The sequence below is a fragment of the Xenopus laevis genome, chromosome 6S (assembly GCF_017654675.1).
Source record: "Xenopus laevis strain J_2021 chromosome 6S, Xenopus_laevis_v10.1, whole genome shotgun sequence".
Classification (NCBI taxonomy): domain Eukaryota; kingdom Metazoa; phylum Chordata; class Amphibia; order Anura; family Pipidae; genus Xenopus; species Xenopus laevis.
The window spans coordinates 83,903,621-83,918,629 of NC_054382.1; the positions used below are offsets into that span (position 1 = coordinate 83,903,621).

The window sequence follows — 15,009 nt, forward strand, 5'->3', positions numbered from 1 at the left end:
CTGTATGCAGTGAAATTCTCCCTTTATTTACTGCTGTGGATAGGAATTGTCAGATGGTCCCTAACTGCTGAGCAGGGAAACAATCATACTTATGAACAGCAGGGGGAGCCCCCACCTTACTTACCAGCCATGCAGAATTCAAGCAGCTTTGTTTAGGACGATCCCTAAGCAGCCCAGACCACACTGAGCATGTGCACAGTCTTAGTCTTGCAAAGATGTTTAACAAAGTTACAAGCTGGTGACCTGTAGCCAACTTTGAAAGCATAAATTATTTATTTGTTTGATTGATTGTGGTGCAGTAAGGTCATGTTTATATTTAGTATACAAAATACAGCATTTCTAGCCTTATTCTGTTTTAGACTTTACATGTACATATTTACTATATGTTAAAGCACAAGTACTCAGAAGTATTCAGCATCATATAATGGACAATCCTAACACTGTAACATATCACTGGTCAACAAATAACAGAGAAAACACGCAAAGCAGAGACTGGACAGCTAAATACTGGCTCCAAAATATTGCTTTATTGGATATTGTTCAGGAATAGCCAGTAAGCTTCTTTGACCACTGAATTAGCTACTTGGTAAACTATTATACATATATCATGCACATTCTATAGTACTATTTAATGGGTAAACATCCTTGATTACACGTGAGAAATACAAAGTTATTCCAATAACTAACAGCCTAGTTTGTACATAAAGCCATATCCTCGCTTATATTATCACAGTTGTGGGCAAATCTGAAATATGGCTTGTGTTTTTGCAGAACGTAAGACATTATACACATGTTTATTTGAGCCAGTTACCTCACGATCAGTTTGCAATTCAGGCATTTTTCCAGAAGAGGGCATTAATTACTAAGGCACAACAAGTACATTTTATTTTTATTTAGGCCATGCTCGTCTGGTTACATCAGGGACGAGCCTCTCTCGGTATTCCAAGTGTTGTAGGAGTAACCCTCGCAGTCTCCCTCGACAAGGATTCTGGGAGTTTTGTTTGAACAATACCAGAAAGGACACAGGTTGGATGCCCCTGGTTTATATAAAGTAAAGGTTCATCACTAGTGATATATTAAGCTGCAACTTGTTTGATAGTCAACAAGCAGAGTCATACTAACTAATAGTACGAACTATTATGGACAGAAATCACATAGCACTGCATTTTCAGCCATTGTTTTTGGTAAGACTTCCCCACGAGAAGCACAGAGTCAGAATAAGGCCTTTGTGGAATAGCAATCCTGGAAACAAACAAATATTTACAACTATGTACAGTTTATTTACTCATTTGGTGCTTTTTATGCAACTTTTCTTGTCTAAAGTGCTTGCTTTCCTATACCTTTGCAACAGGCAAACCCATGGCTTTTTAACACTATTGTTTAAGCCCCACAGGAAAATAGACCAGTTCCGTGTATCGGTTACACAATGCTAATAGATAAGTACGGCATCAGTGATTCAAGGTTGATTGGGTGTCACATTCAAGTAGAATCATGCCATGCACGTGTGTGGAACCTGTTCATTAAGTACACATGGACGGCAATGAGATTGAACGATTGTGCTAGGTGGGAAAATAGGAGTGTTGCTTTAATGACTCATATTCCATCCATAAATCTATATACACTGTTGGAATGTGAAACCTGTGACCCTCTAACTGTTAAAAACCATAATCCCCAGCATCTGAGTTAGTCTTGTTTATGATTCTGGGATCTGTAGTTCCAAATGGTGTTAGTGCCCTGGGTATGACATCTATAATCAGGGCTACCATCAAAATCCAACTTTTGCCTTTGGGGCCCCCTCTGATAACTCAACAAAATATATTCTCAGGCCCCCCAAAATGGCCCCCCACAGATGGCTGCCTTGTCCTTAATGCCCTATATAAAGAGCAGGTAGCCCCGTCCTTAGAATAGATGGGCTGCAAGCACTGTTTTACCATTGTGCATTAACTGAATAAATAAAGCTTCATGTTTAGAAACAGCAAACATTCTAAAAGAATCTATATTTGTAGGATCTATATGAGATTATATTGCTATAAGACCTTACCTTTGATTTAAATACTAAAACACGTTTGTGCTGCATATGTAAGTCTAAAAACTCACCTAAAATAGCCAAGGATTATTGTGCTTTATTTCTTTCCTGTGTGGCCTAGTTCCATTCTAATACTCTAACTTGCTGTTTGTCAAGGATTTTTTATTTTACAAGGTACAGAATTAAGAGAGACAAAATGGTGTTCCACCCGTCCCTTCTCTAAGGGGCGCAGATTAAGGCAATACAATATTACTTGCAGCTCGGTCATTCATTTACATCGACTAATATCTGCCCCTCTTTTCCCACAGCCGGGTCGCTTCCATTATTACAGCAAGCAGTGCATGGAGTTGCTTTGTGGTTTTCTTCTCTAATGTTTTTGCACCTACAATACTTTTTTTGGTAGCAAACAGAAAGCATTTGAAACATCCTAATGCCACAAATATGAACATTTAAGGCACTTCTGGCATCCAGCGGTGCCAAAAACATCAGTTGTGCTTCCAGGCCATCTGCTTTTGTCAAGTATTTCAGTTCATTTCTCCATAAAATACATTATCAATCAGTTTTTTCCTTCTTGCTTAGGTTGAGATGAGAATTCTTCTAAAAACAGAATCACTTGACAGCCCAGTAAATCAGCTGTGTCAGCGGCTTGGACTTCAGTTATCTAAGGCAGGAGAGTGTACCATGTGACACTGCGAGTCCAATAAACATTTTCAATTCACTGCAATCGGTAATGTTCAGTTTCGTTTATTGAAGTCCATGATTGTCAGAGCTATGAATGGACGTTGTTGTTGCTGGAGAGGTCATTTCTTATGATTTCATTTACTGCAAAGGTAAGATATAACAGTCAGTATCACTTTGTGACTTTAGGATATAATATTATTATAATTATCCTTTAATGCCGTGGTATAGTGCAATGCTGCATATGAAAATGATCCTACTCTCATGAATAAATCACCTATTGAGCCCCAATGAAAACATACAGGTTTTTACAATACTAAAAATAACAATTCTACAATTTCTTCACCCACCAGAGGTTACTGTTTCAATAGATTCAAAGGATGACATTTAACTGGTAACCTATGACATTATGGGGGTTATTTAATAAACTCCGAATGCAAAAATCATGAAAAATTCGTGATTTGTTTTATGAAATCGGATGGAAAAGTCCTAATCTGAAAAGCCGGCATCTTAAACCTGTCGAGGTTGCATATAAGTCAATGGGAGAAGTCAAAATGATTTTCTGATGTGCGCTGGGTTTCGTGCAATACCCCGAAGTTTTCTTAGTTTTCGGGTGAAAATTCCGGAAAAATCTTGAAAATTGGATGGAAAAATCGCGAAAATCAGATTTCGGGAAACTTTAATAATAAATCTGAGCAGATTTGTTCGGAGTTTGTAGCAGATAATATTGAGATAAATTCGGACTTTGATAAATAACCCCCTAAGTGCTACTGCATACCATATTATTTCAACTATTTCAAGCCCTATACTGACATTTTTTTTTATTTCTGCTTTTTATTTTTTTAATGTATTTCATTTGGTTTTGCTGTCCACTAACTGCTGTGAAGGTTCTGCTGACCCAGCTTGCCATTTTAGGCTTGCCCAAACTGCCATTGTCCCAGGCTAGCTGGCCTCCTTTTGCATAATTGTATTTTAATCCTCTTCCAAAAAAAATGTCATGGGGCATGGCATTCTGTTTAATTGTTTGCGCACAACATTTTTGGAGCATAGCCAAAAACAGATGGAATTAACAGGGTCACCGCCCTACATTTGTGCTCAGCATGTACAGAGAAATTCCATGAGCCACTTCCCTGCATTAAGAACAATTTTGCTGGAAATAGTGGTCCTAGGATAAGGTACATTGCATATTTAAATTAGGTATTTGATATTCTGATGGCCCTAATTTAGACTTTCATTTATTTTAGGTTGAAAGAACCCAACCCACCTATCCTACCCATAACAAAACCCTTTTACTAAAGAAGAGATTTAAGCTGGGAAGTCCTGTAGGATCCAGTAAAGTGTTTAACAAATTATAATGCCAGTTCATGAGAATGTGTTGAACTGCTTGTAGCAGCCTGACACCAACCTGTTCTCCAGGGTGATCCCTAATACTAATTGATAGGGGAACTGAATGTGACAAAAATAAATATGAAACCATCAGTATTTCTTGACCAAGCAATAACTAATGTTTAGTATATCGGAACATTTGTTTCTCAACATGCTCATTCAAAATTATTCATGCAACCATTTCAACCCTTTAGTTATGAATGTTTGGGAACCAAAAACACAAAAACAAAAGGTAATATACAGTAATTTATTACGGATAATTCACTGGACTCTTGCATAAAGGCGGACTGACATGTCACCCAGTATAGAACACAGACACGGTGGGGGTCATTTATCAACACTGGGCAAATTTGCCCATGGGCAGTAACCCATGGCAACCAATCAGATTGCTGCATTCATTGGTCTACTTGCAGCTGGTTTCAAATAGCTAATCACTGATTGGTTGTTAAAGGTAACTGCCCATGGGCAAATTTGCCCAGTGTTGATAAATGAGCCCCACTATGTCAGGTTATATGAATGGCTAAAACAGCAGAATACAGACCTTATACCCATAATCATGAACAGAGGTATGGATACCTTCAGAAGGAATATGAGTAACTCAGAAATACAGGCATTGGTCGTGTGTTAAAACATAGAACACATCATAGGAACAAAAGCAATCGGCGTATACAGTAGTCTTCATCAATCATCTGCCTGAGGCCCTGAGCTCAGATTGTAAGCTCCAAGGGGAAGGGACTCAATGTCCAAGGCAAACTCTGTTTGCTGCACTGTGTAATACTTTTAGCATAAACTCGATACTAAACAATTAGGCATCAGATTGGCTTTATTAATGATATATTATCTCTCAGCTGTGTGTGGTCTAGTTACATTTGAAGATTTTATATGCTCATTAACTAAGAAAAATGTTTAATAGCAGCTCTCTCCCATGTGCATTCACAAAGTTAAATATCCTTGTACAGTGATTTTTTTTTTGCTTTGTTTTTTTTATGAGTTCTTCTCTCATTCTCTTTTTCTCTTGTACACTGTCAAGTTATACAGTTCCCACACTCATCATTTCATGTCAATTTATCAGCATGTGTTTTTTGGCAGTCGGACAGGAAATGACTGATCCTGGCAAAGGCCATCTAAAGCAAGCTGTACAACATCCCTTCTGTTTCCATCCCACCCCCGTCCACCCACTCCCAACCACCGCTGCCACCACTAGCACCTGATCACCACAGAGATATGGTAAATGTCAATAGATTAGAGAAGTAACACGATTTCTTCTACTTCGGAATTTTACCTGCTATGAGCTTTTACATTATGTAAGTAGCCAAGTTGCCAGATTTCCCTTTAGTCCAGTTCATCAAAATAAAACAAGTCATCTAAACCATCCTTCTGTTAGCATTGGCTTCCCAAATAAAATAGGATGTATTGTAAAAGAGTATTAGCTGTCAAAAATAACAATACTTTGAAAAAGGCTTTAATGTAAAACCCCAGATCTCCCTTTCATTTTGGTATGCCAGGCATAAAATATATTAGTACATAAAAATAGATGCTTATATGTTTGCAATAAATGATTAATATAGAGTCAAGAGTGAGTTAATTGTCTTTTCATCCATATACGTTTGTACAGTACACAGTGAAACAAAACAGCGTTCCTCTAGGACCATGGTGCTACACACAACATAGATGTACCGGACAACAGACAAAAAGTGCAAGTGCAAAAATATGCAACTCCTGCAAGACAGGACAGTGCAGGGACAGGACAATACAGTGCACACTCAGCAGATGTAATATGTTAAGTATGAACACAATGGAGTTAGAACTGCCATATTTATGCCTGCTGCATAGTGCTGTCCAGTAGTGATGTGTGAGTTATGTGTGAGTGAGTGACATGAAACCCACAATGACCCTTGGGTTGGCCACTGGTTGGGTGGTTAGGGTTAAAATGTGACCAAATAGTGCAGGTTAGGGTCGGGTTTGAGTCAGATTGGGGAAGCACATTCTTTCTCTGCTCTCAAAGATTCCCTGTCTTGGAACCAGAGGCACAAACAGAGGTAGCATACAAAGGGAAAAGACACAGGTACCAGTTGGGTGCTGATCCTACAATGGCAACATTTTGCAGATTAGGTTCAAGTGTAGGATAAAGGAACTAGGGATGCACCGAATCCAGGATTTGGTTAGGGATTCGGACAGGATTCTACCTTTTTCAGCAGGATTTGGATTCAGCCGAATCGCATATGCAAATTAGGGACGGGGAGGGAAAGCTCGTGACTTTTTGTCACAAAACAAGGAAGTAAAAAATGTTTCCCCCTTCCCACCCCTAATTTGCATACGCAAATTAGGGCTCGGATTCGCTTTTCGCCCAAATCTTTTGCAAAGGATTCGGGGGTTCGGCCGAATCCAAAATAGTGGAGTCGGTGCATCCCTAAAAGGAACAGAAACATCAAAAAATAAAAGTGTTTAAAGTAATAAAAATATAATGCATTGTTGCCCTGCACTGGTAGAACTGCTGTGTTTGCTTCAGAAACATTACTATTGTTTATATAAATAAGCTGCTGTGTAGTAATCGGGGCAGCCATTCAAAGGAGAAAAGGATCAAGTTACATAGCAGATAAGCTCTGTAGAACATAATATTATCTGTTATCCACTATTTAACCCGTGCCATATAGCCTTTTTTCAATTTCCAACATTGCTACACAGCAGCTTATGTTTATATAAACTATAGTAGTGTTTCTGAGGCAAACAGATCAGTTTTACCAGTGCAGGGCAACACTACATGATATTTTCATTACTTTCAAAAACACTTTAATTGTTAGGTGTTACTGTTCCTTTAAGGAACTGCAGGTTAGTGTTGGGTGTGGGTTGAGTTTTTCCTAACCCGCACATCACTACTGTCCAGCTATGGAGAATGATTCAGACAATCCAAATAATAATGCACAGTAAGTAGACCCATTTAGCCCTAGATATTCCATTTCCAAAAAACTAAAGCTGGCCATAGACTCAAAGATTTGATCGTACGAATCTCCATTTCATGCGATTTTTGGGCTGTGTTTGGAGTGTCCCAACATTTTTTGTGAGATGGCGATCGGTCGTTGGATCGGACAGGTTAGACAATTTCTGTCGGCTACCGATAATATCTCTGCATGTATTGCCGATCTGACGATATCAGTGGGAGACTGTCACCAGCTTTTGACGGACATAACTTTCGTACGATTGCTGTAGGGGCAGAACATCGTCTGATCTGTTATTTTACTACTTTATTTGATCTGAATGGTTAGTGGCAGGTCAGGACATGGCATCGATCATTCGTCCGATATGAAGGTAAATCTGCAGGTCTATGGCCAGCTTAACACTACAAGGACTTAAAACATTGCCCTTAATTGCATTTATGCATGTTTCTGGGTTATCCTCTTTTATCAGATTTGGTCACATTCAGCAGCTCCAAATGATATTCAAAATTTCAAGCATGCACATTTCCTTATAGGGGCAATGTAAAAGTGGAAACAGATCCTGATGTTGCTGGGGGCCCAGTATAGCTTGATGTGGATCGATATGAAATATCTACAGTATATATGTGTGTTATCTACTATGTGTATTGTGTGTAACCTCAAATAATTTTGTTGTGTGGCCCTGGAATTTCTAATTAGTCCACTGAAATAGAACAGAACTTTGTGGACAATAAACATATACAGTATTGGATCGATTATCTGAAATGCTTGAGTTGTTTTTGGGATAAGGGATTTAATAAATGTAACAATGTTGAGATAAATGTCACTTTCAGAGAACAATCTACTGCACAGTTTCAGGTTTAGAAACCCATAGAACATCACCTATATAATGTAGCACATAACTGCTTTTTCGGATACTGTATAAGGTAACACAAAGGTTAAGATGCAATGTGCACACATGTTCTTTATATTTACAGCACTAAATGAATACTCAGACAAAAAGTTGAAGAAAACAAATAACATCTGCTTGAAGTACGAAAGAGGAAGAAAAATGAAGCAGAAGATTCTAAAAGTGGGCTTCCCCCTCCCTGCCCACCACGGCACCTGAAAACTGCTTTAGAGGGAATACCCCTGTGGGCGGCAATGGAAATTCTATCCACATATTTCAATTGTAAGATATAACTGAAAAAATGTCTGTCATTGTTTTGCATTATCCGTGTTTATCCTCCAAGATGCATGTCAGTAATATTAGGACTATTTCATAATAAATAAATCATGTTTTATTATCATTTATTTATATAGCGCCATTACAATTTAATGGAACAAAATTGTGAAATATATCTATAGATTTGCCTCTCTTTAAGCATTCCACACAGTCCCATATTATAACGGGCTCCCACCACCTTAGCTAAACAAAGGATGCGAAAACAACAGATTGTATTCAATTATGAAACTACTGCATATTAAACGCTACTTGACATAAAAACGGCATGCATCTTCAATACATAAAACTTTAGTTTACCTCAAAATAAATAAACTGAGTATTATAACAATATACTCCTTCTTTAAAATCTACAGGTTGTAAAAAATGACTATGAACTTTTAACTAGGATCTCTACAAATAAAACTTTGATATGTCCTAAATACAGAGCTCACATAAAACATACAGACATAATAAGTCTGTATGACTAGAACACGCATGGTTTACAGAAATTCAAGTTTATGGAAAGCAGGTCAGTATGCCTAGCCACATGCCCACTTGGTTTTCTAGCCGACCATCATCAATTTCATGAATTCTTAACTGCTCTAGCATGTAACTGCTATTAGAGGGGTGGTTCCAGGGGCGTAACTACAGAGGAAGCAGACCCTGCGGCTGCAGGGGGCCGAGGAGGTATAGGGCACCATGAGGCCCTAATTCATATACAATTTCAAGAAATATTGGTAAAACAGGTCAACCTCTAGGTATTTTGCAGGCCTGAAAAATTACTTTGCTGTGGGGCCCAGTAATATCTAGTTACGCCTCTGGGTGGTTCACCTTTAAGTTAACTTGTAGAGGACCGGTTTTCAAAGGTTGAATTTTAGTGGTTTTAGAGGTTTTTGAAACCACATTTAAACGAATGCTCCCTAAAACCACTAATACCATAAAAGTTATTAAAAGATCCAAATATAGAAAGCACAAATGAAAAAAAAAACAAAAAACGATGAACGATGAGCTACGTCTTTAGGACCTCCACAACTTTCACCTGGTGAATTTTGTATTAGAGTATTTTCTGTGATTTACACTTCATTGATCTTGAATTTTTAGAGTTTTAAAGAATTATAGAAAAAACATGAATTTTTAGATGAAAGGCCCCTTAGTATGTAATAGAATGGCTAATTCTAAGCAACTCTTCAATTAGCCTTCCATTTTTTAACTTTTTATTATTTGCCTCTAGCTCTTTCCAGCTCTTAAATATGTGTCATGGACCCCATTTAAAAACAAATGCTCTGTAAGGCTACACATTTATAGTTATTGCTACTTTTTATCACTCATCTTTCTATTCAGGTCCTTCCCCTCTAGTCTGTTTCTTAAACCAATGTATGGTTGATCCAGACACTAGCAACCAGATTGTTGCTGCTGAATAAAAAGTAAAATAATGAATAATAAAAAATGAAAATTACTTGCAAATTGTCTCAGAATATCACTCTTTGCATCATACTAAAAGTTAATCTAAAGGTGATCAACCCATTTAAATGTCAGAATAGTCAGATACTTATGCAGTGTCGGGCCCCTGCAAAAAAAAAAACCTTCAGAGGGGCCCAGCGCACTCCTATCCCCTTTCTATCTGCTTTCTCTATAGTTACTCCACTGTTCTTGTGCCAATGTGTGTGTATTTACCCCACATATTGTGACCTGGACTTTACTCTAAACTAAAAGGACTGTTTCTACAAAAAAAACATTGGTTGTATTTCCTATAACATTGGTAACTTTAAGTAAAAAAATGCTTTAAATGACAAGTCTGGATAAGAGGGCTTTTTACTGTGCTACTGCTTCGTTTTCACCTCACATCCACATATGTTTGCAGCAGATCCCTGGATAAAGTAGCATTCCAGAGGTTGAGCAAATATAATGGAAAAGAACTGGAGATTATTCCCACTGAAAATTGCCAATAAAATGATGCCTCAAGTGGCCACTTTAGACATAGTGCCCATGGTAGAGAAAGTATTATAACAAATTTAGACAAATTGCATTAATTCTTTGGTCTACTGAGCTAAGCATCTCTTTAGATATACAGTATGGCAGTGGTGCTTTTTATAATATATTTCTTGTTGGCAAACTCCATAGTGTAACAGTATAGTACACTGTCCCTTCCTTTATATGGTTTTGGCTATCCAGATGCTGGTACCTTTGACGGAAGGTGGACTGCTGCAATTTTAACCCAAAGTGCATTTACTGTCATTTTAGATATTTGCTTTCAATAATCTTTATTATTAATGACAGTAATTCTATTTTGTTTTTATAAACATTCAGCATTTCCATTAGCCAAGTGATCAAGAAGAGAACTTCAGTTAACCTGTGACATTCACCACCTTTTATTTTGTAAAATAATAAAGTTGTTTCTGTACTACCATCAAAACAGATAGTAAAACAGGATGTGGCAAAACTGTTAGACCACACATAAGTTTACTGAGTAGAGTTGTTTTTTCTTAACTCCCACGTTTCATTTCTTTTAGGTATAAAATGGAAATTCAGTTTTAGCAAATCACAGCAACATTTGGGCAGCATTTGATCATACACGGATTTTGCTAAATGTGCAGTAATTTATAACGGTAACTTAAGATGAATGGAAATATACTCGCTATAGGCTGTAATACATAACTCAGCAACTCAACTAGCAGTTGTGTACACATGGATATACAGACCAAATGAATTGCTGTCTTGCAGAATCACCTTGAAATGGCCCCATTCAAGAGGCACAGTACCAAACTGCCGACCTCAAAAGGGGTGCACCTTACTGGAAAGTGAGTGGGGTTTTGGCTAATCAAGGGAATTACTAGGCATGACCTTGGCAGATCAGAGTCTGGTCTAAATTGTTATATTATTATACTTAAAGGAACAGTTCAGTGTGGAAATTAAAACTGGATAAATAGATAGTCTGTCCAAATTAAAAAAAATTCTAATATAGTTAGTTAGCCAAAAATGTAATCTATAAAGCCTGGATTGATTGGATGTGTAGCATAACAGAACACTACTTCCTGCTTTTCAGCTCTCTAACTCTGAGTTTGTCAGTGACTTTAAGGGGGGCCACATGGAACATAACTGTTCAGTGAGTTTGCAATTGATCCTCAGCATGCAGCTCAGATTGAAAAGCAACAGTTATGACCCCCCTCAAGTCACTAATTGGTTACTGCCAGGTAACCAATCAGTGGAAAGCAAGAGAGCTGCAAAGCAGGAAGTAGTGTTCTGTTATGTTAAGACATCCAGTCACTCCAGCCTTTATACATTTAATTTTTGCCTAATTTTTTTTATTGTCCACAGCCTATTTACCCAGTTTATATTTTTACACTGAACAATTCCTTTAAATGTTAGATAGCATGCTACAGATGCCACAAAATGTGAAGGCCTAAAGTTTGTCTATGTCTAGTAAAACAAAGCAACCAGTTGTTTGGTTTTTAACAGCTGACCAGTAAATGCTATCTGCTGATTGGTTGCTACAGGTTACTAGACAAGTAGCAGATGTAAAAATGTACCCAGTTCCCCAAGAAACTGTCTCAGGACTGGAACTTGGAGTAGGTAGAAGAGGCATGTGCCTCGAGCACAACAGGGACACTAGGCACATACTTCTTCTGTCTGCCTACCCTTAGTCTGGGCCCTCTTCTACCCCTCTGCCCCATCCCTGGGGTGCAAATTGGATGGCCAGGTTGCTTAGGTTGCACCCCCACCCCCCCCCAGCTTGGCCCAGACGTGACACTGTAACCACACCAATATCTGCCTGAGCCAGACACCGCTGACTACACACAAAAAAATGTGCAGAACTAATATCACTAGCATGTACCACATACTGTATCTCTATGTAGTAACAGCAACTGAAGTGACCTAGATATTTTATTTCAATATTATAGACAGTAGGAGCTAACCGCTGATTTGTTGTTGGGGTGGTGGGGTACTAGACAAAAACTTTCCACTGTCGCAACATAATAACAGTCAAACTAGTCAGTCAGAGACCACAGCTGAGGACAGTGGTATCATTTTATTCTTTCATATGCTTATGAAACACCTATTTCAACTTTTAGAGCTTGGAAGAGTGGACTCTGTATGCCATTGTCATATTCTCTGCTCCACAATGTATAAATACCTATGCACTACAGAATGGCTATATGTGACATAAAAGTTGTAGGTAAGAGGCAAGCTACTGGTGTAATAAAAATAAGGTGTAATAAATATAAAACATCTACAACTAGTAGTATTAGGCTATGGGAACACAGGCCGTTAGCTCTGGCTGTTATTAGCCTGTGTATTTTTGCAGGCTGAGAAAAGCAGATCTGCTCAGTGCCCCATATCCATTAATTTAATCAGCTTGTGTGCGGTCACACACTGACCTTAGATTCAGCTCCGCTATGTGTGACCTCTGATCGAATTCAAATCAATGGAGCAGGGGCATTGAGCAGATCTGCTTCTCTCAGCCTGCAAAAATACGCCGGCTGAGTGCTAGAGGGTATGTGCAGTGCCACTCAGTTTGACAGATTGCATGCAGTTGGCTTGTTGCTAGTTGGCTTGGTTGGCTAGTGGATTGGGGTACATTTTTCCATATGTTACTTAGGGATGTAGCGAACGGCGGAAAAAATGTTCGCGAACATATTCGCGAACTTGCGTCAAAAATGTGAACGGTTCGCGAACGTCGCGAACCCCATAGACTTCAATGGGAAGAAGAATTTTAAAAGCTAGAAAAGACATTTCTGGCCAGAAAAATGATTTTAAAGTTGTTTAAAGGGTGCAACGACCTGTACAGTGGCATGCCAGAGGGGGATCAAGGGCAAAAATGTATTTGTGCTGTAAAGGGCAGAAATCACACTACGTCACTCAGGTGATGTTTCTGGACACAGAATGTGAAAAAGCTCACACAGCTAGGTGGCACTTGGTTAAAGACTGGGCAAACAATGCCTGCAAGGTCAACGTATACACTACAGCAGTGGATACGGAATATATTATTGCTGCTTGGAAAACGTCACTCAGGTGGTGTTTCTGGAGACGGTATTATTATTGATATTTAGACAGAATGTGAACAAGCTCACACAGCTAGGTGGCAGTTGTTTGAAGAACACACTGGGCAAACAATGTCTGCAAGGTCAACGTATACACTACAGCAGTGGATACGGAATATATTATTGCTGCTTGAAAAACGTCACTCAGGTGGTGTTTCTGGAGACGGTATTATTATTGATATTTAGACAGAATGTGAAAAAGCTCACACAGCTAGGCGGCAGTTGTTTGAAGAACACACTGGGCAAACAATGTCTGCAAGGTCAACGTATACACTACAGCAGTGGATACGGAATATATTATTGCTGCTTGAAAAACGTCACTCAGGTGGTGTTTCTGGAGACGGTATTATTATTGATATTTAGACAGAATGTGAAAAAGCTCACACAGCTAGGCGGCAGTTGTTTGAAGAACACACTGGGCAAACAATGTCTGCAAGGTCAACGTATACACTACAGCAGTGGATACGGAATATATTATTGCTGCTTGGAAAACGTCACTCAGGTGGTGTTTCTGGAGACGGTATTATTATTGATATTTAGACAGAATGTGAACAAGCTCACACAGCTAGGTGGCAGTTGTTTGAAGAACACACTGGGCAAACAATGCCTGCAAGTGCACTACTATTGGTGCACTACTATGAAGAACAGAAAACAGCACTGGACACGTTAAAGAACAGTAAGATAAGTAAAATAAAATAATATATATATGTATATTAAAAAAAAAATTACTCTGGTTGGTGCTGAACTACTAGGAGCAGCACACCAGTCCCACTCCCCAACACAGCTAGACTAATAGCACTGGGCTCTTATAGTAGCAAAGTAAAAAAACAAAAAAGAAAATAAAAGCAGTCCTTACAAGGACTATTGGGTTACAGGCAGCAGTCAGCAGATGAGAGATCAGCAGCAGGACAGCTGCCCACAGCAGCTACATACAGAGCACTGTAGTAGAAGGTAGATTACTAGCCAGCAAAGCTACCTAACCTAAAATGTCCCTCAAATCCCTGCAGAGTTCTGTCCCTACAATACAGAGCAGTATCAAGTAGATTACTAGCCAGCAAAGTTACTATCAACTGTCCCTCAAATCACTCAACAGCTCTCTCCCTACACTAGCTCTTCCAAGCACACACAGGCAGAATGAAAAAACGCTGCAGGGCTTCAGTTTATATATGGAAGGGGAGTGGTCCATGGGGTGTGGGGGTGGTCCAGGAGGGAGAGCTTCCTGATTGGCTGCCATGTATCTGCTGGTCTGGGGTGAGAGGTCAAAAATAAGCGCCAGCTAAGGCGAACCCAAATTGGCGAACGTCGCGCGACGTTCTCGAACATTCGGCGGACGCGAACAGTCGATGTTCGCGCGAATTAGTTCGCAGGCGAACAGTCCGCGACATCCCTAATGCTACTACAAAACCCCCTTTGTGTCCATTTAACCACCCAGTAAGAATAAGGTTTGCTGACCATAACAGTAACCGACATCTAACATAAACTCTAAAACTAATGTCTGTGTATTCACCCAATACAGGAAGGCAGTAAAATAGTTGCTGTCTGATCCTGCTTTACTGAATTGCTACTGTGAATGGAATGGGATCATAAAATGTCTTCTAGAAAGACATATAGCTTGTCAGGCACTATGTCTTAGCAATTAGTATTCAGAAAGGCTATTACTGAAATGACTCTGTCCTGTACATGGCAGAGTTCAAGCAGTCAGTCTCGTGCGCTCTGTCTCAAAAAGGAAACGAGAAGTGGTTG

The 15,009-nt window shown here is 39.0% G+C and overlaps 1 protein-coding gene across 4 annotated transcripts in view; it reads right to left on the reverse strand.

Moving 5' to 3' along the window:
* Positions 1–505: 505 nt before the first annotated feature.
* Positions 506–15,009, reverse strand: part of nfatc1.S (nuclear factor of activated T cells 1 S homeolog) — a 139,399-nt gene continuing 124,895 nt past the window's right edge. For 3 of the 4 annotated variants that reach the window (XM_018223583.2, XM_018223584.2, XM_041567773.1), the window contains one exon: positions 506–2,848. In XM_018223583.2, coding sequence (XP_018079072.2) covers positions 2,796–2,848 — 53 coding nt within the window. In that variant the 3' untranslated portion in view covers positions 506–2,795. The remainder of the gene's footprint in view (positions 2,849–15,009) is intronic. The other variant, XM_018223585.2, reaches the window with a different exon arrangement.